Source organism: Natrix helvetica (assembly GCF_964273705.1).
Source record: "Natrix helvetica genome assembly, chromosome: 2".
NCBI classification, from domain to species: domain Eukaryota; kingdom Metazoa; phylum Chordata; class Lepidosauria; order Squamata; family Natricidae; genus Natrix; species Natrix helvetica.
The window spans coordinates 246750262-246774684 of NC_138552.1; the positions used below are offsets into that span (position 1 = coordinate 246750262).

The following is a 24423-nucleotide window of genomic DNA, read 5'->3' on the forward strand; positions in this document are numbered from 1 at the left end:
GCCGTAGAACTCATGCTTGCTGGGGAATTCTGGGAGTTGAAGTCCACGCGGTTTTTAAAAGTTGAAAAACACCGCCTGTCCACCCACGACCACGATAGTGGGCGAAGTTTCATTTGGGTCTTTCTCCAACAACAATTGGGTTTTCTTTTCAAAATGCTGTCTTTTATTAAACCCTTTTAGTAACCTGTAATATGAGTGGCATACGCACACATATGGAAAAGCATGTATAGGGTTGTGTTGTAAGTGGATCTCTGGTCCGACCCAACAGAACTCTTGAGGCTAAAACGTTGAATATTTTAGAGAATGCTGGCTATCTTATTACGAAGCTATAGATTGTGTGGGCAGAATAGATTAATTATTGATGTTTGTGAGGAATGAGCTTGCGCAAGAAGCTATCTAGAAACTAATGCACATTTGGAATAGTGAGTGCTATCTTATATGATGTTGTGTGTGCTATTATGTGCTATTTTATGACATTATGGCTGAAACAGATGATGTTTGATGTTCTCTAAGCCCCACCCAAATTCCAGAATGTTCTTTCAGAAACCCAGCACCATTTTGGAGTTTAGTTTGTAGGCTGAACTGCAGGAGAGGAAGTTTGCTTTTTCCTCCCATTTGTTGGCACATTTCTGGTAGTGCATTGTCTCCTTTGGCAAGGATAGAGATTGGTTTTCTGCTCATGGCTTAAAGCTTATAAATGGGAATTATTTTGCTGATAAATAGTTCCTTTAAACTGAGTATCTTTTTCTGATACTTTGCCATACATTGTTTGATTATTAAGTTTTTATATCCTCCTGCAATTAAAATCATTATTGGAGATTTACTATATAGAAAAAATATCCATGCTATATCTAATTAAAAAGTACAACTGATATAAAATAAAACACATTAATGTACATCAAGAACCATTTTTGAATTATACAAAATCTACACAAAAAGCTGAGTTTACCTAAATGTGAGCATGGAACTACAGTATTATAGTCAAGAATGTTCTCAAAGGTCAGCAGTACTTCTAGTTTCATTCCCCCTTTAATTCATGGATGTGAATGAGTATGAATTTTTCTTGGGATGATTTTGTATGTTGCACCTAGATAGTTTTGTGAAGCAAAACCAACTGACTGGAAGCCAGTATAAGGTACAAGACTTCAACAACTGATGTCAGTTAACACATGGCTTCTTGCATTCTGGTTCAATAGTAGCTTCTGCATGGTGTTTAAAGGTAATCCCACATAGAACGTATCACTATTGTCCTAACCGGGTGATAACCAAGCCATGAATTGCTACATCATGTTGCATTTGGTCTTAAGTCATGTGCACTAAACAAAGCTTGACAAGGACCGTCCTGGGCACAGATTCCACTTGCTGCTCTGAACAAGAGCTGGGAGTCCAGCCTCTCCAAGGTATATTGGAGCAGCACTAACACTGACAGAGAACTTTGATGGATAGGTGGCACCTCTGTCTTGCTTGGCTTCAGTGTCAATCTGTTCCGTCCTCATCAGAGTTTGACAGTTCCCAAGTACTGGAATAAGACATTAACAGCATTTCTAATCCATGGCTCAAATGATAATACCAGAGTAGAATAAAAATGGGTTCAAATATGCTATCTGAAAATTCTGACACTATATGCTAGATGATGATTATTTATTTACTTATTAGTTGAATTTGGATTTCAGAAAAATCTTATCAGCTTTCTATCATGGCTATTCCAAATGTGCTTTATGTTCTGTTTCCAAAATTTACTTCCTACTTGTATGTGTAAAGATGTATGTGTAAAGATGGGTGTACATTTTTAAAAAATTAAATTTCAATCTTGTCTTTTGATTAATGCCACTTAAAATAACTTTAAAATATTAAGATACAATTAATCATACAAAAACATTATTCAGAGTAACTTACCTGGAAACTAAACAACGAATTAAATATTTGTATAAAAGTCTAGATTTTTTGGCTTTTAATGGCTGAGTAAAAGTATATATAGCTGTTCCTTTCAGCAGAACTTAAATGATTCAACATATCAAATATATACAAATACTTCCATCCTCAGTTTCATAACAGTGTAAATGAATCCCACAATTAATTCCCTATTGAAAATTCTCTAAATGTGTTCAAAAATATTACGTAAAAATATTTCAGTGTTTATAGAGTTAGTAATAGAATATTACAAGTTAGATGGTTCTCTCCTCAAGGCATCTATATAGGAAACAACTGAAGTAAATTATCATTTCAAATAATAAATGTTAACAAATAATTTGGTATAATATTTGTTTTATTAATATACAGACACACTATCATTTTCAACATCTTTATGGTGCAGATGAAATGTTCACTTTTTTTCTTTAATTGCTTCTGAACCTTTAAGCTTTCATTGTAAAGTTCAAATACTTGTTTTGGTCAAGTAATAAGATTTCCTGTAAGTACCCTGATACAGGGCTCTTTCAAAATAGGTGTAATTTTATAAAAGAACTATGGTATTTCATGTTGATTTCCTAATTAACCTAAAGGGAAATTTTAAAAAAAGAGTCCAGGTTTTTATGATGTAATTGTAGTTTCTTCTACTGCAGGCAGGACATCCCAAACAGGTTTCTTAATATGATCAGGAAGTTTCTCTAATTTGGTCTAAAAACAATGGAAAATATATAGTTACATCCTTATGTTGGAATAGTTCATAGATTCTCTAGTTAAATTATGTAGGTATTTTTTAAAAACCCAACACAAAGTGTGAAGACTTCTGCTTTAGTAGTTATCTGATTAATATTAAAACTTAAGAATTCAACATATTTTATATTACATAGACAAGGAGAATGTTTTGATTCTAACTCCAAAGCAAATCATCCTGTTCTAGAAATTGATACAGATACTCCTCAACTTAGGACTGCAATTTGGACTGGAATTTCTGTCATAAGTTATTGTGATCGTAAGTCAAGTCAGATCCCATTTTACAATGTTTACAATGATTAAGAGAACCCAGTTCCCCAATGGACTTTCCCCCCAAATTTTGGAAAAAAGGGTTGCGATCACGTGACCACAGGATGCTGCAACAGATTGTAAATGCAAGTCAGTTATCAGGCACTTGAATTTGTGATCACATGACCGCAGGGGCAGTAAGATGCTTGCAAGCGCAAGTATAGATCACTAGTCTCTAGTTACAAAGTCACTGTAATTTTGAACCGTCAATGATCATAAGTAGACGACTACTTGTATGCACTGCCCTCACTCCCTGCAGCTCCTAGCCTAGTATAGTTTATCAATCTTCCAATCTTCCTCCCTTCCCCCCCCCCCCCTGCTTGCTTCTGTTGTCTCAGTGTGGCGTTCTCCCATAGACACACAACTGCTCTTCCATCCCCTGCCTCTCCTCAGCTGCTGACAATCTTGTATTCCTCCCCCCCCCCATTTTTGCCCTAATCAAAACAGCTGTTTTATTGTGTGCATGATGCTTCCAACACAAAAGCAAGTGATTGAGTTCAGGAAGGTATTTTTTTGGTTTGAGTCCAGGCCATTCTAAAATAGCTGCTCCATGCATAGAAGAATTTGTGTATGAAACATTTTGCACACCCCTATAAACAGAACAACATTATAAATACCTTTTTGACTTCCATGGCAACCCCTTCTGGTAGATTTCGCTGAATGTATTCCAAGTAAACATTGGCTGTGCTACCAGTTAAATTCTTTAACTGAAATAGAAAGCACTCTTATACTTTTCTGGTAACAATAATCTGGGGAAAAATCTGCTTGTACAGGTAGCATTAGGTAGCAATTGTAAATAGTGTCTGACTTAATAAGAGTTTTCTCCTAGCTTGAATCATCCTGTATTTTCTTTATGTTTACTTAACTCCAGAAAATCAAAATATAAAGCCTGGATGTGGCTATAACTACCTATCATGTTAACAAATATCTAACTTGTTGAGAGAAGGTATACACTCTTTTCAAAAACACTGTTTTCTGTGTGTTCTATGTACCTATTATTATTTTTTAGTTGAACATGCAGTTGTTTACTTACCTCTATATACTGATAATGTGTTCTCATTTCATATTGAACTCTGTGCTTCTTATAAATGTGTACTGATTTCAGAAGTGTTAATCTTTCTATCTTTTTAGGAGGCTTTTCTCTAAAAAAATAACATTTTAATCATGTAGACATAATCTATTTCTGAAATTACAGCCAACAATATAAATAACTGCAATTAGTTAGAAAGTTGGAAAAAGAAAAAGAACAAATTAAGCTAAGCCTTCATCTGGAGGGGATGTGTTTTTTTCCTGATCAGGTTATGTAGCAGTTAAATTACATAATTTGGGATCTAGATTATCCAATGTTTTGAAGTGCAGATCTTGGAAGTAGGCAACAGACAATGCATATAAATGAAAAGGTAAAACTTCAAATACAGGTACCGTATTTTTATATATATAAAATAATTCAATTGTGATAGAATGGAAGGTGACTTTGCTTAAAGTTTACTTTGAAACAATTATTCAAACAGCTTATATAACATCAAGACTTGTTTTATTTTAGGTCATAAGCCTGCAAACAAAAGTTCATATAGCTTAATTAGTCCAGACTCTTTCTAGGACTCACTCTTTCCTAAGACTTAAGATGAGTTCAAATTGGCTCTACAACAGCAGCATTGGTTGCTCTGGTCATTGACTTCTGTAGGGACTAAATGTGGGGAACGTCTCCTTTTTATACTTCTCAACAGTGTTTAATATAATCAATCATTATACCTTTCTCACTGATTGTAGGAACTGAGAGTTGAGTGCACTGTTCTGTGGCAATTCTACTGTTTAAGCAAGTGGTTTCTATCATGGGTTAGGATTCAGATTCCTGGGAACAATAACATAGAATACCTTAGGACATGGGCCTTTCCCCATATATTATTAAATATGTATATGAAATTGCCAGTGGTTTGAGCTGAAATGTCATCAATATATGATACCTAATTATGCCCATGGTCTGGGGTTCAATCCTGATGAGCTCAAGGTTGACTCAGCCTTCCATTCTTCCAAGGTCGATAAAATGAGGACCCAGATTGTTGGGCCAATATACTGACATTGAAGACCACTCAGAGAGTGCTGTCAAACACTATGAAGCAGTATACAGGTAGTCCTCAACTTACGACCACAATTGAGCCCCAAATTTATGTTGCTAAATGGGAAATTTGTTAAGTGAGTTTTGCCTCATTTTATGACTTTGCCTCATTTTATGACTTTGTTAAGCAATTCACTGCAGTTGTTAAATTAGTAACACAGTTGTTAAGTGAATCTGGTTTCCCCATTGACTTGGCTTGTCAGAAGGCTGAAAAAGGTGATCACATTACCTCAGGACACTGCAACCATCATAAATGCGAGTCAGTTATCAAGCATCCGAATGTATATCATATGACCATGGGGATGCTGCAATGATTGTAAGTGTGAAAAATGGTCATAACTCCTTTTCAATGACATTGTAACTTTGAACGGTCACTAAGTAACTGTTGTAAGGTAAGGACTACCTGTGTTAGTGCTAACGCTATTGCTAATTATACATTCCTACTCTAGGCTAAGCTGGAGGTAATATAAAAGCCCTAAATTGGTACCTGAAAGATCTGGATAAGAAGAAAACAAGCTCAGACTAAATTCCACCAAGTCAAAATTGCTAGTTGTCCATAAACATCTAGATAACGCAACATTGACTCAGCAATTGCACCTGAGGGAGCCAAGTAGTTGGTTCCTGACTTGGGGGTTTCCCTGGACTTTCAGCTCCTGCGTATGTAGCAGGTGATAAATGTAGTCAAAGCAGATTTCACTGAGCTCCAGCTCTACTTAGACCAAGAGGCCCTGGTAATAATAACCCATGCCCTGATCATCATTTGGTTGGATTACTGCAATAGAGTCAGTGTGGCTACCCTTGGAGATGACTCAGATGCTGTAACTAGTTGCTCAGATGCTGTAACTAGTACAAAAGGCAGCTATTAAAACAAAGATAACAAACTAAAAAAAAACCCCTATTTTGAAGCCACTTTCCTTGCAAATGTCATGAAACATGGATAGACAGCTGAGCTGGTCAATGACTCTCTCATTTTATCAATTAGCTTTCCCCCAGGTACATGTAGCCCTGAATTTAAAGGGAGTTTACAAGCAGACCAATATTTTTCCAATCCATGTTTTACTTTATGTTTAGTTTATTTTGACAGGCATCCATACGGCTTACTATTGATTCTTTGAAAAAAAACATTTAAATTTTGGTTATTGCTTTAACCTTCTATCTGTCTACAGTCTACAAGGAATGAAGCAGGATATAAATATAAAATAAAAAGTAACTCAGAGAGCAGTTTGCCCCAAGCTGATTCTGGACTAAATTACACTGACAGGTGACAGGTTATCCTTCATTGGACATACTATTTATTTATTTATTTATTTTATTGAACTTATTAGTCGCCCCCTCTCCCCACAGGGACTCGGGGCGACGTACAGAGCAATAATCAAGATAGCACCATAAAATCGTGCAGAGGAGGTAAAAATAAGTCCATAAATAAGCATACTTACAAAGTTTAAAACCCCAAAAATATTAAAAACAAAATTTCCCATTGTAAAATGACCTGGGGTGGCAAGATAGTAACGTTATGCCAGGCCGGCTTGACAAAACAGGTAGGTCTTCAGCTTCATACGGAAGGAGCGAAGATCGGTTGTTGTCCGGATGTCTGGGGGGAGGTCATTCCAAAGGGTAGGGCCCACCACAGAGAAGGCCCTACTCCTGGGCACCGTCCCCAGGCACTCTCTAGAGGACGGCACCCGGAGTAGCCCCTCCCTGTGTGAGCGAGTGGGTCGCAGGGATGTATGGGGCAGGACGCGATCCCGCAGGTAACTAGGCCCTGTGCCATGGAGCGCTTTGAAGATGGTAACCAGTACCTTGAAGCGCACCCGGTAGGCCACAGGAAGCCAGTGCAGCTCGCGCAGGATAGGTGTTATATGGGAGAATCTCGATCTCCCCATAATAACCCGCGCGGCTGCATTCTAGAAAATCATGTCAGTATTCTTTAATTTGGGAATCTCCAACTGAACACAGAGCAATGGCCTAAATGGCCCATTACAATTGTGTTCTTCCAGTTTGATTTTTGTTCTTTGGACAATTAGTGGAACTATAAGATTTGGAAGTATGTAATGCAGTGAGTTAGTCTACTTGAGAATAAAGCTCTAGAAAGACTGAGTAAGTATAAAGATCAACAGTACTTACATTTTTTCAATGGAGAGACCAAGTTCTTTTGCAGCTAGCACCATGAAATATTCATAACTGTCCAACACAGCTCTATCATGCCCCTTAACTAAAATAGCCAGTCTTTTATATAATATATCTGGCTCATCAGAAACAGATACCTAGTTTGGAAGCAAAGAGAAATAATTTAGCATCAGCATTCTAAAGGTGTCACCCTGAATACAGTTATTATGGTTTAAATATAAATTATCTGATACATGTTAAAATTAAGTAATTGTTATTCTTCTACTTTTTTCAGTTTGTACAAATACAATTTAGATCATAGTTTCATTTCTTAGTTACTGAAAAAGTATTCACTGAAAATCATCACACATACCAGTGGATTCGTTGCAGGCTGTTGAATATTATTGTTGGCCCTTGAAGATTGAATCCATATCAAGTGATTATTTCTGAAAAGTAAAAGGGGAATCAGTATGAGTTACTTTGGAACTGTCATTGATCATAAAAACTGAAGTCACAGCTTCGATATCGCACTAACTCAATGTGGCAAACTTACTTAAGAAAGTTATGTTGCTTTAATGGAACTTTGTGTGCTACAAGAATTTTTTCTGGCCCCTAAAAAATAAAAATGACATAGTTAATATTATATTACGTATACTTTATCATTGGTAGTTTTCCAGAATTTTATCTCAAACTATAGATTTTTTTAAAAGGCAAAAAGGGAAACAAGTTTAGATTATTGATATTAAAGCCAACACATATCTACAAACTGCCTCTTCATTTGATTATAGAATCTTTAACATATTTTGTTCATGGTCAACACTGCTTGGACAAGAGTTTAACTGAGATGGGTGGTATAAAAATGTGATTAATAGATGATTAACTAAACAAGTCTGAAGTCTTGCATCTTGAGATCCAATGGGTCTCCCACCATCCATTCAGACCAAAATATTTGCTTTTTCAGGAATACATAATTTGGCATCCATGTGTGCTTAGTGCTTTCTACAGTGACAGAATTTTTCATTGGGATGTGAAATATTGTTATTTCACACACAGCAACAATAGTTTTAGAGTTTATAGTTCTATTAATATAGAAGTCAGTCTTTAAGTAAACATTTACAGAAGTGATTTCTTGATATGTGGTGTGTTATTACATAGCTTTGAAAAGCATAAACATAAATTTCCAATAAACAAATCTTTTTTTTAAAAAAGTCAGCCAAATGTCACCCAGGACTGATGAAAGCCACATTGAACTTGCTGGTAAAAAGATGAGAGCAGTAATTATCCATGTGTGCATGTTTTATACAAACATATAGCTATGCTCAGTTTGATTTTGTTAAATTGGATTGCAAAACAGTCTAAAGAAATCTATGGACCACTGAAAGACTGGTCCCTAGATTCCCTTTAGACTATTTTGCAATCCAATCCAGTCCAATTCAAATAAATATAAATTGTGCTTAAAATCAATCTAAAGGTTAGCAAGTTCAAAATTCTGCAGTAATTGCCAACAAAAGGTTGAAACATTTCAATTGAAGATTCAAATCCATGAGCTCCTTTCATTATTATTGTCAGATTTATAGGAGTTCAAGGTGATGCATACTGCACCTCTCCCCCCACTTTTCCCCACAGCCACCACTCTGAGTGTGAACTGGGGTGAAAGAGGGAGACAAGTCCAAGTCACCCAATCAACTTCCTTGTCTGAGAGTAACCTTGGAGTTATCTCTGATGCTGATCTAGCAGTGTAACCACGGCACCATTTTGACTTATAACAGCAGCATACAAGGTGTTTCCCCTTTGCTAAGGTGCATTTAGAACCAATCTAAGTTCGCTTAGGCTAAATTTGCTCCATAAACAGCACCAAGGAGGTATTATTTAAAGCCATTTAAGTGCCAGCACATTACAATTGTTTGTTGGAAATGTAAACACTCAATTTGGCGTTCTCTGCTTTTTGGGAAGAAGCAGGGGGACCTACCCGACCACTCTTCCCCAGCCAACAGATGCCGGTTCACATGCACCGAAACTACAACTAACCTTCCCAGCCAGGCGATTAAGATTAATACGAACCGCGTAGCCGGCAAAGGCTGGTATATAAATTTGCTCCCATCCCCGGAAACTCCTCAAACACCAACATTACCTGCCATAGCCGGCTTAGAAGAGTCAAGGCCGCTCGCGCCGCCATCTTGCCCGCCCCTTCCGCAACTTCCTCTTGCCAAGATACCATGGAGTTTCCCTATTCAGACAGCCTGAGCGGCGTTTTGCGCTAGAGTGTCCGTTTCGGATCTCAGGAAACCGACGTATAAAAGTGAAAGTAGGGGGCGGTAAGTCTTCCTTGGTCCGCCGAAAAGGGTTTTCTACGCCGTTTACGAGCTCTCATCCCTTTCAAGAAAAGGCGGTGTAAAAAAAGATCCATTAACGCAAAGAGCCCCAGTTACTTTGCTTTCCAAAGCTGATGAGGGATTAGTCTTAATTATTTTAATTTTTGTTTGCAAATGCGTCCAGGAGAAATAAACCTGCACTGCAGGGACTGTCAATACAAACCTGCCTGGAATGGGGCGAGGCTTGAGAGACGCACCGCACTGTGACCAGGTTGAGCGACTGCCGCCTATAGACAGCGGGGCAGCGCTACTCAAGGTTGGATGACAGTCCTAGAGAATAGAATGGAATAGGAATAGAAATATTATTCTTTATTGGCCAAGTGTGATTGGACACACAAGGAATTTGTCTTTGGTGCACATCCCAACAAATCTTTCTCCGAGAAAGGGATGCTAAAAGGAAAGGGGACAGTGGGATCCCCATTTTGCCACACGCAGAGACCAAATGCATAGTTTACTACGCCATGGTAGGGCAGCCTCATGAGGTTACGCCCCAACGCCGGAGCAAGGACGAGGTTGCCTGCTGTTTCCGATCGCGCTTGATAATGGTGAAAGCAGCCGAAGGTCTCGTGTGAACATCCCCACAGTGAAATCACCTTGTAGCATCGTAATCAAATTTCAGACCGGTCGCTAATCCCAACATCTTAATAAAAGGACTGAATTGTCCCGTAATCGACCGTGATTGGTGAAATGTTTCTATCAGGATTGCTCAACGCTGCTTTACAGTGTGCCGCCCTTGCATTTCCGCCCAGTTCTGAACCCAAAGCTTAACGTTCAGGCTGCAGCGTAGAAGAAAAGGAAAGGAGAAGAAACTGGCTGAGGTAGCGCTTCTACGGCCTGCTTGCCTCGGTCCCCCTCTCGCCGTTCGAGTTCAGCTTCGTGCAAACGATCGGTTTTAATCATGTGAACGCGAGGATCCAAAGCAGTCAGTAGATCACAAAACTTGATCAACTGTCTTTCTGTGTACGAGACGGGCGCCCACGAAGAGTTCGAGCACACGACACCGGAAGAAGGTGGAGCAGAAAACCGCCAGCAGCGTTTATGGAGCCCTTCCAGTAACTTTAGAAAAACACGTCAAACTTTCAGTATTTTTCACACTTAAGCAATTTTTAAAATGTGTGAATTTATGCTCTAGAATTCCTCAGCCAGCATTCTGGGAGTTGAAATCCACACGTCTTAAGGCTGCAAGGTTTGAGAAACTCAGCTATATGAACTCACAGCATAGGTTCCTTAGATCAAAAGTATTTTTAATGAATTAAAACATAAAGAAGGTCCTCATGATTTTGTGAATAAGGAATCTATGCTGTGAGTTCATATAGCTGAGTTTCTCAAACCTTGCAGCCTTAAGACTTGTGGATTTCAACTCCCAGAATGCTGGCTGGGGAATTCTAGAGCATAAATTCACACATTTTAAAAATTGCTTAAGTATATACCAATATATACCAATTCCAATACACACAGCATTTTGAGGTGCACAGAATGGATTGTACTAGGCCACAACGGTTACATAATCCTGTATAGATCTGTCAACAATTGAGATCAGTTGGTAAGGTGGTTTATGAGAGGTGTTTGTAGAAGAGTGTTTAGGTTCCTTGGCCTTGGAAGTTTGAGGGTAGATAGAAGTGGGATGCAGGGAGAAAAGGGGGGGAAGAACTGAGGTGGGTTGCTCCCCATTTGGCCCGGTTCAGTCGAACCAGTAGTGGCGGCAGAAGTGTTGCACGATGCGAGCACATCAACATGAGTGAACCGGTAGCAAACCGGCTAGCAACCCACCACTGATATACATTGAGGGTGCAATTGGCAGTTGAAGTTACAGCAGCAATCTGGTAGGCTGCATTAAAAAAAGATGGGATTGTTGACTGACAACTATCCTACCATCCAGTCCTTTGTATTTGCCCCTGAAGCCAGATGACTGGATGGTTGGTAGCCCTGGGTTCCTGATTCTGTTGCTTCTGAATACAAGATTGGCTTGTAATAAGCTTGATCCACACATACACATGATCTATTAATGAATGAGACAGCTGACTTCATCTGAAGTGGTGTAGAAATTCCTGCCCAAGCATGGGATTGGACTAGAAGACCTCCAAAGTCCCTTCCAACTCTGTTATTCTATATTCTCTTTTTTATGACTTGTGCATACTGAGACATAGTGGGCCAAAGTGGAGAGGGTATGCATTCACTTGGGCTTCATGACTGCAGTGATTAACTATGGGGGAAATGGGGAGATTGTTGTCATCTGGGAGACCTCGGTGGCTTCACAAACAATTGGATGTGAGACCCTTTTGGCTGAAGCTGCGTTCAAAAGAACCATTGAGCTGTTGCACTGCCCTCTCTCCTATGCAGTCTCATCCCTGTCCACATCACTCCACTCCAACCTTATCTTACCAAGTGGTGGGTTGCGGTCGGTACGCCCCGGTATGGGGGTAAAGGAGCCTGCCTGGAGCAATGGATACTGTTCTGGTACGGTACTCCGGAGCACCCCCCCCCCGCCTGAGCACATCGGTCTTTTAAGTCTTCGGCTGCACGATGCTCCGTTGAGCAGCTGGAGTGTTGCGGAGGTTCGCAGAGGTGTTAAGATGCATGCACATGCTGTGTGTGCGCGTGTCCATATGGATGCTACCGGGCCCGTTCCAACCGATCCGGAACCCACCACTGCAGGGAAATCCCAAGGCTGTTAGTGCTTGGGTAATTCAACTTCCTCCCAAGTGACCTGAAATCAGTAGCAGTTCAGGAGTTCATGGTCACCCTTAATCTGACACAATCATTGAAGGCACAACACAATTAAGTTACACATTATTTTGTTTGAACAGTTGAATGTGGAGGTGAAAGACATTACTATAGGAAAGGTAGATTTTTGTCTTGCTGGTGCTACTTTCCCCTGGAAAGAGGAGCCTTTAGACTTAAATCACCCCAAGTGACGTTAAGTTTGGGGGGAGTTTGGGATTTTCTCTGAAGATCTTCTTGGTCATTTGGGTGTGGTTTTAAGTCTGGAATAGCCAAATTATGGGGGCCTTGAATCAAATTGTTTTTGTAGGGCTTCTCACTGTACAATATAGCATTGTTTCTCCAAGAAGCTATAGTAAATGAAGCTCAAATGTGAGTTCTGTTGCGAAAGGCAAAGAGCAAGATGTAACAAATAGGTTCTAGAATCCTTTTTGTTTGCTTTAGCAACAATGGCCATACTTCGCTATGTATGTGTGTCTTGGAATTTGAATCACATGATTGGAGGGAAGAGGGCTTAGATTGGTGTACAGTATTTAATAATTTTCTGAGTTTCTGCCCTATTGTCTCCTCCCTAAGGAGGAGGGAATTACCGTATTCTTTTTCTAGCCAACTTCAAACTCTCTTTTGGACTGCCCCTATTTATATCAAAATTTGATCCTGTTCAGGTTCAGAAAAGTACCGTGCTAACTCCTTTATTTTCACTATTCCGCAGTTTGAAAATATGAAACCAAAAAACAAAATGCTGATTCTTTTATTTAAAACATTTTTTCCATCACATGAACATTTTTTTAAACAAAGTATATCTTATCAAAAGTATAAAATACTGTTTCTCCCTGCAAACTCTTACAGAATCCCTTTGATTTTACAATTGCCTGTCAAAAAAAAAAAGCTGTATAATCTATACACAGTACTTGCTTTTAATTATGTACCAGGTACAATGCATGCTTCATTCTATCTCATCAGAGAAAAAGGAAATTGCCCCCTCCCATGTAATATATTATGAAATTAAGCATTTAGTGCAAACCTGACCCAATTACATCCTGAAATTAAATCACATGCAACTCAGGTGTAATTAAGCCGTAACAGGCAAACATTTTATTATAAAACAAAATAATAAAAAAATGCTAAATGTTTTTAAACCAAATATTTTTACACTACACTATACCTCAGAAATTTACAACTTTTTTGTAACAATCAATCAGCAGTTAAATAGTTCTGAAAATAAGATTTCTCCATTAAAATATATTTTCCTTTTTTCTTAGGTTATGTGCACTTTTTAACTAATTTGTTACTGAAATAACTGTGCTAAACACAAAATTTCAGTAAATAGAACCTCCCCCACCATAGGTTTTCTGGCAAAATATTGAAGCATATTTCAACAACATTTTTATAGAAGTACCAATATTCTTTCAAGGATTTTTTGAGATTCCGTTAGGTTAAAATGTGTATTTTATGACATCTCCGTATATCCAGAGTAATTGCTTTATATAATTTTAAATGAAACCATGCATTATCAGGTTCGCCATGAATTAGTCCAAAGATCAATTGCAATATCGTCAATTTTACCAATACCTTCCAGTACATTGTAAAAATACAATCCAATGGCACTAGTGCTGTGGTTATAAATCTAAAGAAATAATCAGGAACAATGTCATATTAGAGCCTTATTCTAAGGAAACCTAGAAATTTATAATATCCTGAAAGAGCCTCCAAGTATGCTGGACTTTAAGTTTCACACTGGATGTAAATTTTGAGACGCAGTCTCACCTCATCTGATGGACGTAGTTTGTGGAACACTAAAACCTAATGTTATTTAGATGAATAATGGCCTGATGCTTAATGAAGGTAATGACCGGCTTCTTAATGAAGGTTAAAAAAATTGCCTTATAGTTTTATATGGAAATAATATAGATCAGCTTGGAATTATCTATTGTGACCTTTGCACTTTTATGAAAGTGAAAAAAATGGGCAGAACCATTTGGGGGGATTGGTTTACCCCACTCATGCTGGGTCTATGGCAGATCCATCAGCCAATGAATTTCAGCTGGTGGGATCCAGAAGAGCCTTTTCTGCTATGGCCTCTGCTCTTTGGAACATCTTGCCATAGGAGATAATATCCACCCCTTCTCTTTAAGCCTATAAAGGAAAAGCCTTAAAACCTGACTATGCCAGCTGGCATGAGGTCCTGAAGATGGCTGATGCATCAACAGGACAGGCAAACCCACCTCTCCTTTCCAAACTCACGTTTTTCAATTTGTTTTAATGTTTGTAATTTTAATCTGCTTTTATATTTATAATTGTCAGATATTTGTATATTTTTTCTTACTGCCACTCGGAGTCACCTTGAACTGCAAGATAGGTGGCAAGTAAATTTGATAATAATAATAATAATATTTAAAAAATAGCAGACAAAGCAGATAATAATAAGATCTGGCAATGGTCAAGAGTACAATGCATTCAAAGCCAGAGTTGAGAAGACAGTAACAGATAGTAAAACCTGTTTCTGCAAAGAAACTGAGGAAACAATGGATCACCTGGTTAGCTGCTGCAAGAAGATTGCACAGGTTAACTACAAACAACCTTATGACAAAGTAGCAACAATGGTGCAATGGATGATCTGAAAAAAAAAACCATTTACTTGCTTGCCTGAAAGCAAGAACTGATGGGGCCATAAAAGAAAGAAAGTAATAGAAAATGAAAAAGCTTTGGGGCTTATAATTCAAACAATTTCAATATTACCAAAGTGAAAACTGTTAAAACATGAATTGCGGTTTTGTATTTTGGTCATATAATTAAAATGAGACTCTTAGAACATAAACACAATATAGGTGTTCCCAAACTTGGCTAATGTTATTGGGCTTATTTTTAGTTTCAAATCTGCCACAACTAAGACATAACAACTGTCTCTAACAGAGATCCCCAACCTCTGGGCCTTTATCACCATTAACCATCCACATCTGCCAATCCTGGTCCTTGGGAAGGCCACGATAGGTTAAAAGGAAAAGAAAAGCCAAAACCAATATGAAGATTTTACTCAACTGCACAATGAACCATATTAATCAACTCTCTTCAATTTCTTTGTTAAAGAATTAATACACATCAGAAGAAGAAACCAGTGGTGGGATTCAAATAATTTAACAACCGGTTTTCTGCCCTAATGATTTCTTCAAACAACCAGTTCACCAAACTGCTCAAAACGTTAACACGTTCTGCCGAAGTAGTGCAAACTGGCTGAATCCCACCACTGGAAGAAACCCATCAGATTTCTTGCACTTTATATCCTACTGACCAGTGAAAGGAAACTTGGTATTACTGATAATTTCAACTTGGATACTTTTCATGTGGTGCGTGCAATCTATAATTGGGCACAGAACTGATTTGAACGCAGTGATTATCACATCTAGAACCATTATGGATGGCATGGTTATCAAAGCTTTGAAGAGTAGGAACGTTAGGATTTGGCCACATAAAATTGACTTTCACAAAAAATATCTTTAAGACTATTAAATTATCAAATACTAAGATCTATCCATGATTATGCAAACAGAGTAATTTTATGCTGACATATAACTTTGAACTCTTTATTCACTGATAAATTATGCTAGAGAATTATATTAAAAACTGAACCCACTCCTGATGTTGAAAGAGTTGCTTAGCTAGGATATTCCAAACCTGACTATACTGATCCATCTAATCATTCTCAAACACAACAGGAAAGGAAGAGAGGGGTGAGATTTTGATCATTATTGGTTTAGCACAATATTATCATAAAACACTACTCTGTGTATATTAAAAACTAATGTAACAAAATCAGGAAAGGGAAGAAACAACCACAATTACTGTACTGGATGAGATTAAATTTGTACTTAAATTTGCAGCCTCGGGCATTGCTAAAATAGCAACATAAAAACAAAATGGAAAGAAATCTGAATTTCAAAATAGTTATTAAAGTGAAAACTGTTAAAACATTAATTATGGCTATGTATGAGAAGCTTAACACATAAAACAATGTAGGTCTTCCAAACTTTAACCTAAGACTGTCTACTGTTGACCTCACTCCATTCCTAAGAGGTCTGTAAGGGGTGTGCATAAGCGCACCGGTGTGCCTACCATCCAGGGGTGGGTAGCTGCCGGCATTACTGCCAGTTCTCAACCCGTGCGCAACATGCACACGCGTGCACAGTTCTCTGTAAATTCTTCTGCGTGCATGCACAGAACAATTTACAGAGAACTGCGCATGCATAGTCACTAAAATCGAAACTGGCGGTGCCAAGTGGCAGTGAGGGAACTGGTTCGAGTTATTTTTTGTTTCAAACCTGTGAGTCTATAAAAGACAATTGGCAGGCATAAAAAGTACAATGTTCAATACATTTACACTCAACTCATCAACAAATTATATTGGCAGTTTTAAACTCTTTGGCAATGACCAAAACCTGCATGGTTCCATCTAGGTTCTGCACACACTTTCATGATGATATATAATTCAGTTTACAAAAATGAATGGAACTGCATCAAAGTCTGCGTAGAACTGCATATGTACATTCTGCAGCCACTGAGACACAGTAGCCACATAAAATTATGTTCAGAGACAAAGTGCAAAACCATTCTTTTGTATATGGATGATATATATATATGCAGATTTATTTGAAGGAGGACCTTTTTCTCTTTTTTCTGTGAGAAAATTTTTGACTTGCCTCTTTTCAGGAAAACACTGCTGTGAAGCTAAATATAGCATATTGTACCTATACTTTCAAAGACAACTTTTTAGTAACTGATTTACTGTACAAATTGCCTATACTTCACTACATCAATTATTAATTTACATTCAATTCAGGAATCTTATATGAAAAGGTGGTGAGTTGACTTCAGCCATTTTGTCATTCTAAAATCAAAAGTCTATCTATAATCTCTTAGATATTCCCACATTCAGTGACCCTGTTCCTTCTGAATCTCCTAAATTGGAAGCCCAGAAGTATGGATTATGACTATGGAAATTCTTGAAAAGAAACAATTGTATACATATTAAATTTGGTTATAATAAAAAGTTTTGCTGGGAGGAATGTTCTAGTCCAGAGGTGTCAAACACGCGGCCTGTGGGCGAGATCTGGCCAACGATAGGCCGTAGAGTTGGTCTGGAGGCTGTCATGGAGACAGCGAGGGACCGGCCCCTACTGCCCTAGGCATGGCTATGCCCACCCAGCTGGCCGCAACATGCAGGCCATGCACATCCCAGCGCCCCAAGGGCAAACAAAATAACGATGCGGCCCACGACAGGATCAAGTCTGACACCTATGATTTAGTCATTCCTTCTGATTTCATGGTTGTTTCTTCCTTTCAGAACCAAGTAAAGCAGAACAGGATATATTGCTATCAATCAGCCTGTGCCCAAGCAAACAGAACATCCATTTAAATATTGTTAGGACAGACAATCAAGGTCTCCTCAGAATTTTCATTTGATGTCAAACTTTTGGTGTGAGAGGAAATAATTGAATTGGATTATCTTGATTTTAGGCCCAAGCAGAAGGACCATATTAAGTTGCTGTTGCCCTAGTCCAAAATCGCCAGATGCAAACAACTTATTCCATGTCCATCTTGGATTGAAGATGCAGGTATCACTGACTTGTTTTTGCCGTCTCACGGTCCTATTGCAGGCTTTTTTGAAGCCAGAATTAACAAACGTGAACAAAAGAAAGTCTCCTGAGGAATTGAAAGAATATGATGTTTCTTTTAAAAGTTTTAAGATATATGGATTTTTCAGAATATTTGATTCCAATATATTACACAAGATTCCTTTAGAAAACAACAATTCCCCTCCACTTTTAAAAAAAGAAAACAAAAGAAAGAACATCACAAGACAGATGTGTTCGGCCGGTTCTGGATTTAAAAGAATCCAGCTATAGAAACAGTTTAAAATAAAAGGGAAGTAAGAAATATAGCCTTTTCACTGGAGGAAACTGATTTCAACTGGTATCAGTAATGTTACAGACATGGCTCATTTTGTCTACAGCTCAACATCATCCTGAAGCAACTCTGATTCTTCTTCAACCAGTAAGAGGCTGGGGTTCATCACTTCATCCCTGTCAATTACTTCATCCAGTTCCTGTACAACATCGCTGCTAAGGTCGTCTCCCTGTTCAACTTGCTTTATCAAGTCTAAATGATCCAGGGGGATCAAGCTGTGCCCTGGTGATTCAGCAGTCCTTGCAATTGTGGCTGCCATTTCGGCTGCAACAGCAGCCTTCTGGGCTTTCTGCCTCTGTTGTTCTTCCTGCTGGCGGTGGGTCTTCATGTGAGCATTGCGGCTTTTGATTTTGAAAAATATCCTAATGCAATATGAAAAGGGAGGGGACAAAAGGGAATCTATATAAATTACAGAGGTATATTACATTTTCTCCAAGAATTACATCTCCTCTGGGAAAGAAGGGGCTGATCCTTCACTGCTGATCAGATACAGGTAATCCCCGGATTGAGCGTTCCCTTATCAAACATTCGAAGTTACGCAATAAGCGGCCCCTAGCATTTGTGAGCAAGTTCCTAAATTACGAATCATGCAGCACCACAGTAGTTGTTCATCCTTACGAACAACCACAGAGGCTCTGCAACATTTGTCCTGCACACTGCCAGCCGAAATGGAGCTCCTGAGGGGCAGACCCAGGGGCTGGATCCAGAAGCTCCATTTTGGCCTGCAATGGGCTGGGGGAGTTCTCTGGATGCCTGAACGGAGTTTCTGAGGGGTGGATCCACCCCTCAGAAGCTCCATTTTGTCTGGCAACCTGCTGGCAAGGCGTGCGGAGGCCCAAATAAAACTGCAGAGGGGCGCACACAGCTGAGAGGCTGGAGAGGAGACTGCTTGCTAGATCTTCACAAGGTAAGTGATCCGGCATGGTGTGTGTGGGGGGGTAGCACTTGTGAGGTATTTCAGTGGGTTAGGGAGGCCTTGGGTGGCCTTAGGCAGGCGGCCTGTTCCATCACTAGGCCACTCCATGGCCTTCCATACCCAGAAATACCTCATGTGCACTTAATGAGCCTTGCATTCGATTAACGAATGTGGGGCTGAAAAGAGGGAGTGATCCTGTTCAAGGTACGAGATTCAATGCCATGAATCTTCGGGTTACGAATGGAATGGGCAGACTCCATTACATTCATAACTCAAGGACTACTTGCATTACAGAGAATGATTTAACAGGGTGGCAGAGAAGCATGTTCTTGAGATGTTACAGGCTACCATAAGCAAGAACGCATGGGCTGTCTTGTTCAACTTCAAAACATTTGTTTCATGTACATCCCTAATCAGTAGTACTTCCCTAGGTATTTTGGAAGAGACCAGCAACAATTTCAATTCACAATTATTTCAAAACAACCGCTCCCCCCAAAAAAATTAAGCAATGGGAATTATTATTTTGAGGAGAAGTGATTCTATGAGGGAGATGGATGGTTAAGAATACACACACATCCCATATTTTTCGTAGGATAAGATGCACCTTTTTCCCCCTAAAAGAGAGTGAAAATTTGGGTGCGTCTTATACACTGAATGTAGCCCCGCCCGCCCACAGGCCCCTATCCTTTGGCCTCTGCCTCTCAGCAATTTACCTCCTTGCAGCAAATGGAGAAAATGAGGCTTGCAGAGGCAGCAATAGGCTATGGCAATCTCTGCAGCCTGAAACAGCTGATCATCGAGGCCCTGCTGAAACTGAAACTTGCTGTCCGTTGGAAAGAAGCAAACTGCTGGGTGGAAGAGGCAGATTTTTTTTTCTAATCAGGCTAAACTGAAACAGGCAGTTTGCTGCAAGGAGGTAAGTCAATAACTATAAATGCCTATAGAATGTTCAAATTATTAGACTTATTTTTTAAAGCCTGCTTTTTTATTGTTCTAGACAACTTAACAAAATGAAGAAACTTTTTAAAATAAATGCTTGATTGATCTGAAGGAGGCCCAGTGCTATGTATCTTCTCTTAAATAGCAGAGAATAATGTATACTTCCAGAAAGCTGCATCAATTTTAACAGCATCTGTACAAGTATAGCCTGAAATGTAACACCACAAACAGTGTATATTGTATGCACTTGTAAGGAAGCAAATTGCTGGGAGGCAGAGGCAGATTTTTCCTGCCCAAAAGCTAGATGCAAAGATGCAGATCTCAGGTTAAAGTAACATAATTACTGAGAAAATCTGTGGTATGCAGTAAATAAAAATTGTGGTTTGTAAACATTGGCTGGATTGAGATGTCATGTTAAGCTAAAACCACAAGATATACAGTATGAATTCCACCTCTACCTCAAGCCAAAAGAGGGTTAGGTTTGGTTTATGACACCTTAACACTGTCTAAATTCTACACATTATATTTTACCACTCTATTATACAGTGATTTGGAACAGTCTTCTGCATCCTTATTGCCCTTTGTATATTTTAGAAGTACAATTCCCAGAGTTCCCAGCAAGTATGATTGAGTGCCACGCTGGTTAAGGCTGCATTAGAATTACTCTTATTCATTAAGGCAACTTCCTGACTTTGTTGGGGAGTGATTTCCACTGAGTTTTCTACACAGAGCATCACAGATTCTAGTTTCTGCGTAGACATCTTTACTTACTTGCCACATTCTTTACAGGGGAAAATTGTAGGTGGATCTGTCTCACCACTTGTTGTGCTATGAGCTGGGGAACTCTTGACAGAGCAGTAGTCATTCTGAGAATTCGACTTTTGTTTCATTCCAGAGCCACCACAGCGGTTTTTGACCACAGGATTTGTACCACCGTGAATACGTGCATGGCCATTCAGGGCTTGTCTGGAAGTGAAGACCTAGAGGGCAAATAAGACAAAAACAGGTTTTCTGAATTAAAGTTAAAAAAAAAAAATCTGTAACAGTGTGCCGGAGTTCTTAAAATGGTATCTTGCCTGTTTTCTTAATTTGACCGTCTAAATTGTACACATTATATTTGACCATTATATAACAAGATAATTTGTTCTGAACTTTTTATTTCTGTCTGGCCAGTTATATGCCTGAAGACAGCTTCACCTTGCATCCTCAGCACAGCTTTTGAACATACTGTCACTTAGCTATCTTGGCTAACAGCTATGATCAAAACCACTTGTCTACAGAGATCAACCATTCACACCTTTGTCAAGCCAAATGGCCAACGGTGTCTTTACAATCACTCTTGGGCTTCAGGAACATATTTGTGAAAATTTCTAAACTAATATCCATGACAGAAGATATCCAAGTTTTACTTTACTTTTATTATTCGTAAGGTGTAGCCCAGGCGTAGGCTAAACCAATCATATGCAACTTTTTTTAGTTGCTTGGAGCCACATTCAACTTTGGAGGAAAGAAGGAAGAACGGAGCAGTTGATGAGAGCTTTGCGGAATGGGAGAACTCTCTCTAGCCTACTTGCCATGGCCAACTTGTCACAGTCAACTTTGTCATCATAGCAAATTCGCAGCAGCCAACTCTCCAGGGTCAACTGACTGAGAGAACTCACCATGGCCAACTTGTCTCAGGACAACTTGCTGTGGGACAATTCAACAATTCAATTTAATTATTTAAAATAATTAAACATTTATTTTAATTTTTGTCGTTCGTATTTTATTTTGTCCCTCCTTTGGCATCCTTTTTAAAATTATTTTATCTGTCTATTTCTTTAATATCTGATACAAGTTGGACTGTGTATGTGACTGACTCAAAGACTTCCAATATGTTTCCATGGGTGAGGGGGGACTTGAACCTAGGTCTCTGGTGTCTTACATCTGATATGCCACTCTGGGCATCAATGTAAGAGATTTTGCATCCAACATCAATTACTGAATGCATACTGTGAAGTTAGAGAACTGCACAGTTTAGCTGCAACTGTAACCACACACTTCTGCATGTGTGTATTAACATATTAGTGATATGATTGGTTGCAGTCCACCAGATGCTTAGCCTGGATTTGGCAATTTTATCCACCTATCAAGTCCTTCCCAAAGACCTGGGATAAGCAGGTGTTGTTATTTGATGGTGTTAAATTTATCACTGCAGACTGTAAGCTGCTCCAAGAAAAACTGCCTTTTGCAATTGACTGATGGTAATTTTGTCAATGCCTATGGTGTCCATGTGGTACTTCAGATGTTTTGGGATTGCATCCAGGGCACCTATTACGATTTGTACTATCACTGCTTTGTTTAGCCACAATAGATTCCTTTCTACTTACGGGTCTTTTTAGTTTATGACCTTATGTGTGTATTACTGTATTAACAATTACACTTACAGCCCCACAGTCTGGCATTTCACAGATAAAAGAGGTCGCAGGTAGCCCAAGGCCTGGCAGAGAGGGAGAGTTAATGGGTGATGCAACAGCAATAGACGGTGGGTCAGGGGAATTTTGAATTTCTGTATCCTCTTCTTTTACAGATGCTTTTTCTTCCTCCGTTTGCTCTTCACCTTCCATTTCCTCATCTTCACCACTTGTCTAAAATTCAAAGATATGATAGATGATAGTGGAGAAACTCTAATTGCCTATATATAGAGATGTTAAAGAAGGATTGAAGTAACTCACATGTACCTACAGATAATCCTTGATTTACCAGTTTGTTTTAGTGACTGTTCGAAATTAAGTGACTTGTGACCATTTTTCACATTTACGACCTTTGTAGTATCCCCATGGTCATGTGATCAAAATTCCAATGATTGGCAATTGACTCATGTTTATGATGGCTTATGATGTTTCATAATGAAACATAAAACAATAAAATAATTACATCAATACAAAATAAATATACAAGAATTACAAATGGTTATCCAACATCTTAAAAACTTCCAGTGTTGGGGCATCCAGAAATTGTGAATGCTCCAAAACTGGAAGTTTTTAAGAAGATGTTGGATAACCATTTCTCTGAAGTGGTGTAGGGTTTCCTGCCTAGGCAGATGGTTGGACTAGAAGACCTCCAAGGTCCCTTCCAACTCTGTTACTCTATTCTATTCTATTCTATTCTATTCTATTCTATTGCAACAGTCTTACTTGGAATCCTTGTATATTTATTTTGTATTGATATAATTATTTTACTGTTTTAGGTTTCATAATGTATGCCATCCAGAATCATTGGCAGCTATTAAAGAATGTATCTGTTCTTCGTTTCAAAATCAAAAGGTAGATCTAATATTATTAATTACTAAATAAAGACACATCTTCTCCAGCTCTGTTTTTTAAAAATCTGTTTTGGAGGTGTGAGACAGGTTCAAAACCATATTTAATTGGAGAGAAAATTGATTGACATCATTATTCCTTACAGAATGTATTATTCAGAATAACTAAATATAACAAGGAACCTTCAAGTTCCTCTTATTGCTCTGAAACTGTTCTATATTATATAGAAAGGCAACTTCTCTGCACTGGAAAAATCAACGTCAGCTGCTTTATAGGAAGCTCAATTCCTTATTCATATATATTATTAATATTCTGACTAGCAATGGCTCTTAAGTAGAATTATTTGATTATCAGTTGCTTCGTGATTCTTTAAAACTAGAAGTTCCAGGTTCCTTCTGGATATATAAGGCAGTCTATCGTACATTTCCCAAGAAAATTCCAAACTAGAAGCAGTAACACCAATGTCTATACCCAGAAATACTCTTGTTTACTACTTGTGGTGTTTGCTAAGAACTGTGATCAATTATTTTAGGATAAAACAACACACATTCTTGTAGCATGGACCAGGTTACAGCATATGTAGAACTATCTTACTAAAATGTTTCTTCTCACAAGTGAGAGAAGTAATAATCCAATATATAAATTATACATATCTGAATAATGCAATTTTATGTACTTCAAAACTAAAGGAAGTAAGGCTTACTGGGCATTCAGTTTTTACTTCTGCCTGCCGAGTTCTGTGCCGTCGTCCTAAATGCATGATTTTCTTCCACGTATAATAGTATTCAACACACTGTGCGACTGTCTTAGACTTTACCTACAATCATACAATAATTCAGATTCTGCATTAGCACATTGCCAGATAACATACAACATAAACATGTACCACACACACTATAAAAATTTCTCAGATATATTCATTAATACTGTACACTTAATCACAATTTCAAAATTTTGAAACAGTATCAAAAATTTAAACTTTGGTTTTGGATCTTACTAACAGGTTACATGCACGACTAAAGGGTT

The 24423-nt window shown here is 38.5% G+C and overlaps 2 protein-coding genes across 11 annotated transcripts in view; both read right to left on the minus strand.

Moving 5' to 3' along the window:
• Window positions 1–2248: 2248 nt before the first annotated feature.
• Window positions 2249–9679, minus strand: MRPS10 (mitochondrial ribosomal protein S10). Its single transcript, XM_081942257.1, has 7 exons — window positions 9318–9679; window positions 7740–7798; window positions 7560–7632; window positions 7205–7344; window positions 3998–4106; window positions 3582–3671; window positions 2249–2616 (listed from the first exon to the last, which is right to left on the minus strand). Exons 1-7 carry the CDS (start codon window positions 9402–9404, stop codon window positions 2530–2532), a joined length of 645 nt encoding a protein of 214 aa, XP_081798383.1. The 5' UTR covers window positions 9405–9679; the 3' UTR covers window positions 2249–2529.
• Window positions 9680–13022: 3343 nt separating this feature from the next.
• The window catches only part of TRERF1 (transcriptional regulating factor 1), a 110648-nt gene continuing 99247 nt past the window's right edge, over window positions 13023–24423 (minus strand). For all 10 annotated transcript variants that reach the window (XM_081945536.1, XM_081945540.1, XM_081945535.1 and 7 more), the window contains 4 exons: window positions 24101–24214; window positions 22522–22722; window positions 20867–21075; window positions 13023–18602 (listed from right to left, as the gene is read on the minus strand). In XM_081945536.1, the coding sequence (XP_081801662.1) occupies window positions 18281–18602; window positions 20867–21075; window positions 22522–22722; window positions 24101–24214 (846 nt within the window). In that variant the 3' untranslated portion in view covers window positions 13023–18280. The remainder of the gene's footprint in view (window positions 18603–20866; window positions 21076–22521; window positions 22723–24100; window positions 24215–24423) is intronic.

Excerpts from the sequence above, each read along its gene's own strand:
- MRPS10 (XM_081942257.1), bottom strand. The coding sequence starts at position 9,404 with ATGGTATCTTGGCAAGAGGAAGTTGCGGAAGGGGCGGGCAAGATGGCG. Across the intron at positions 4,107-7,204 it reads GGTCTCTCCATTGAAAAAAT|AGAAAAGCCTCCTAAAAAGA; the intron begins GTAAGTACTGTT and ends TTATTTTTTTAG. Across the intron at positions 3,672-3,997 it reads CACATTATCAGTATATAGAG|TTAAAGAATTTAACTGGTAG; the intron begins GTAAGTAAACAA and ends TTTCTATTTCAG.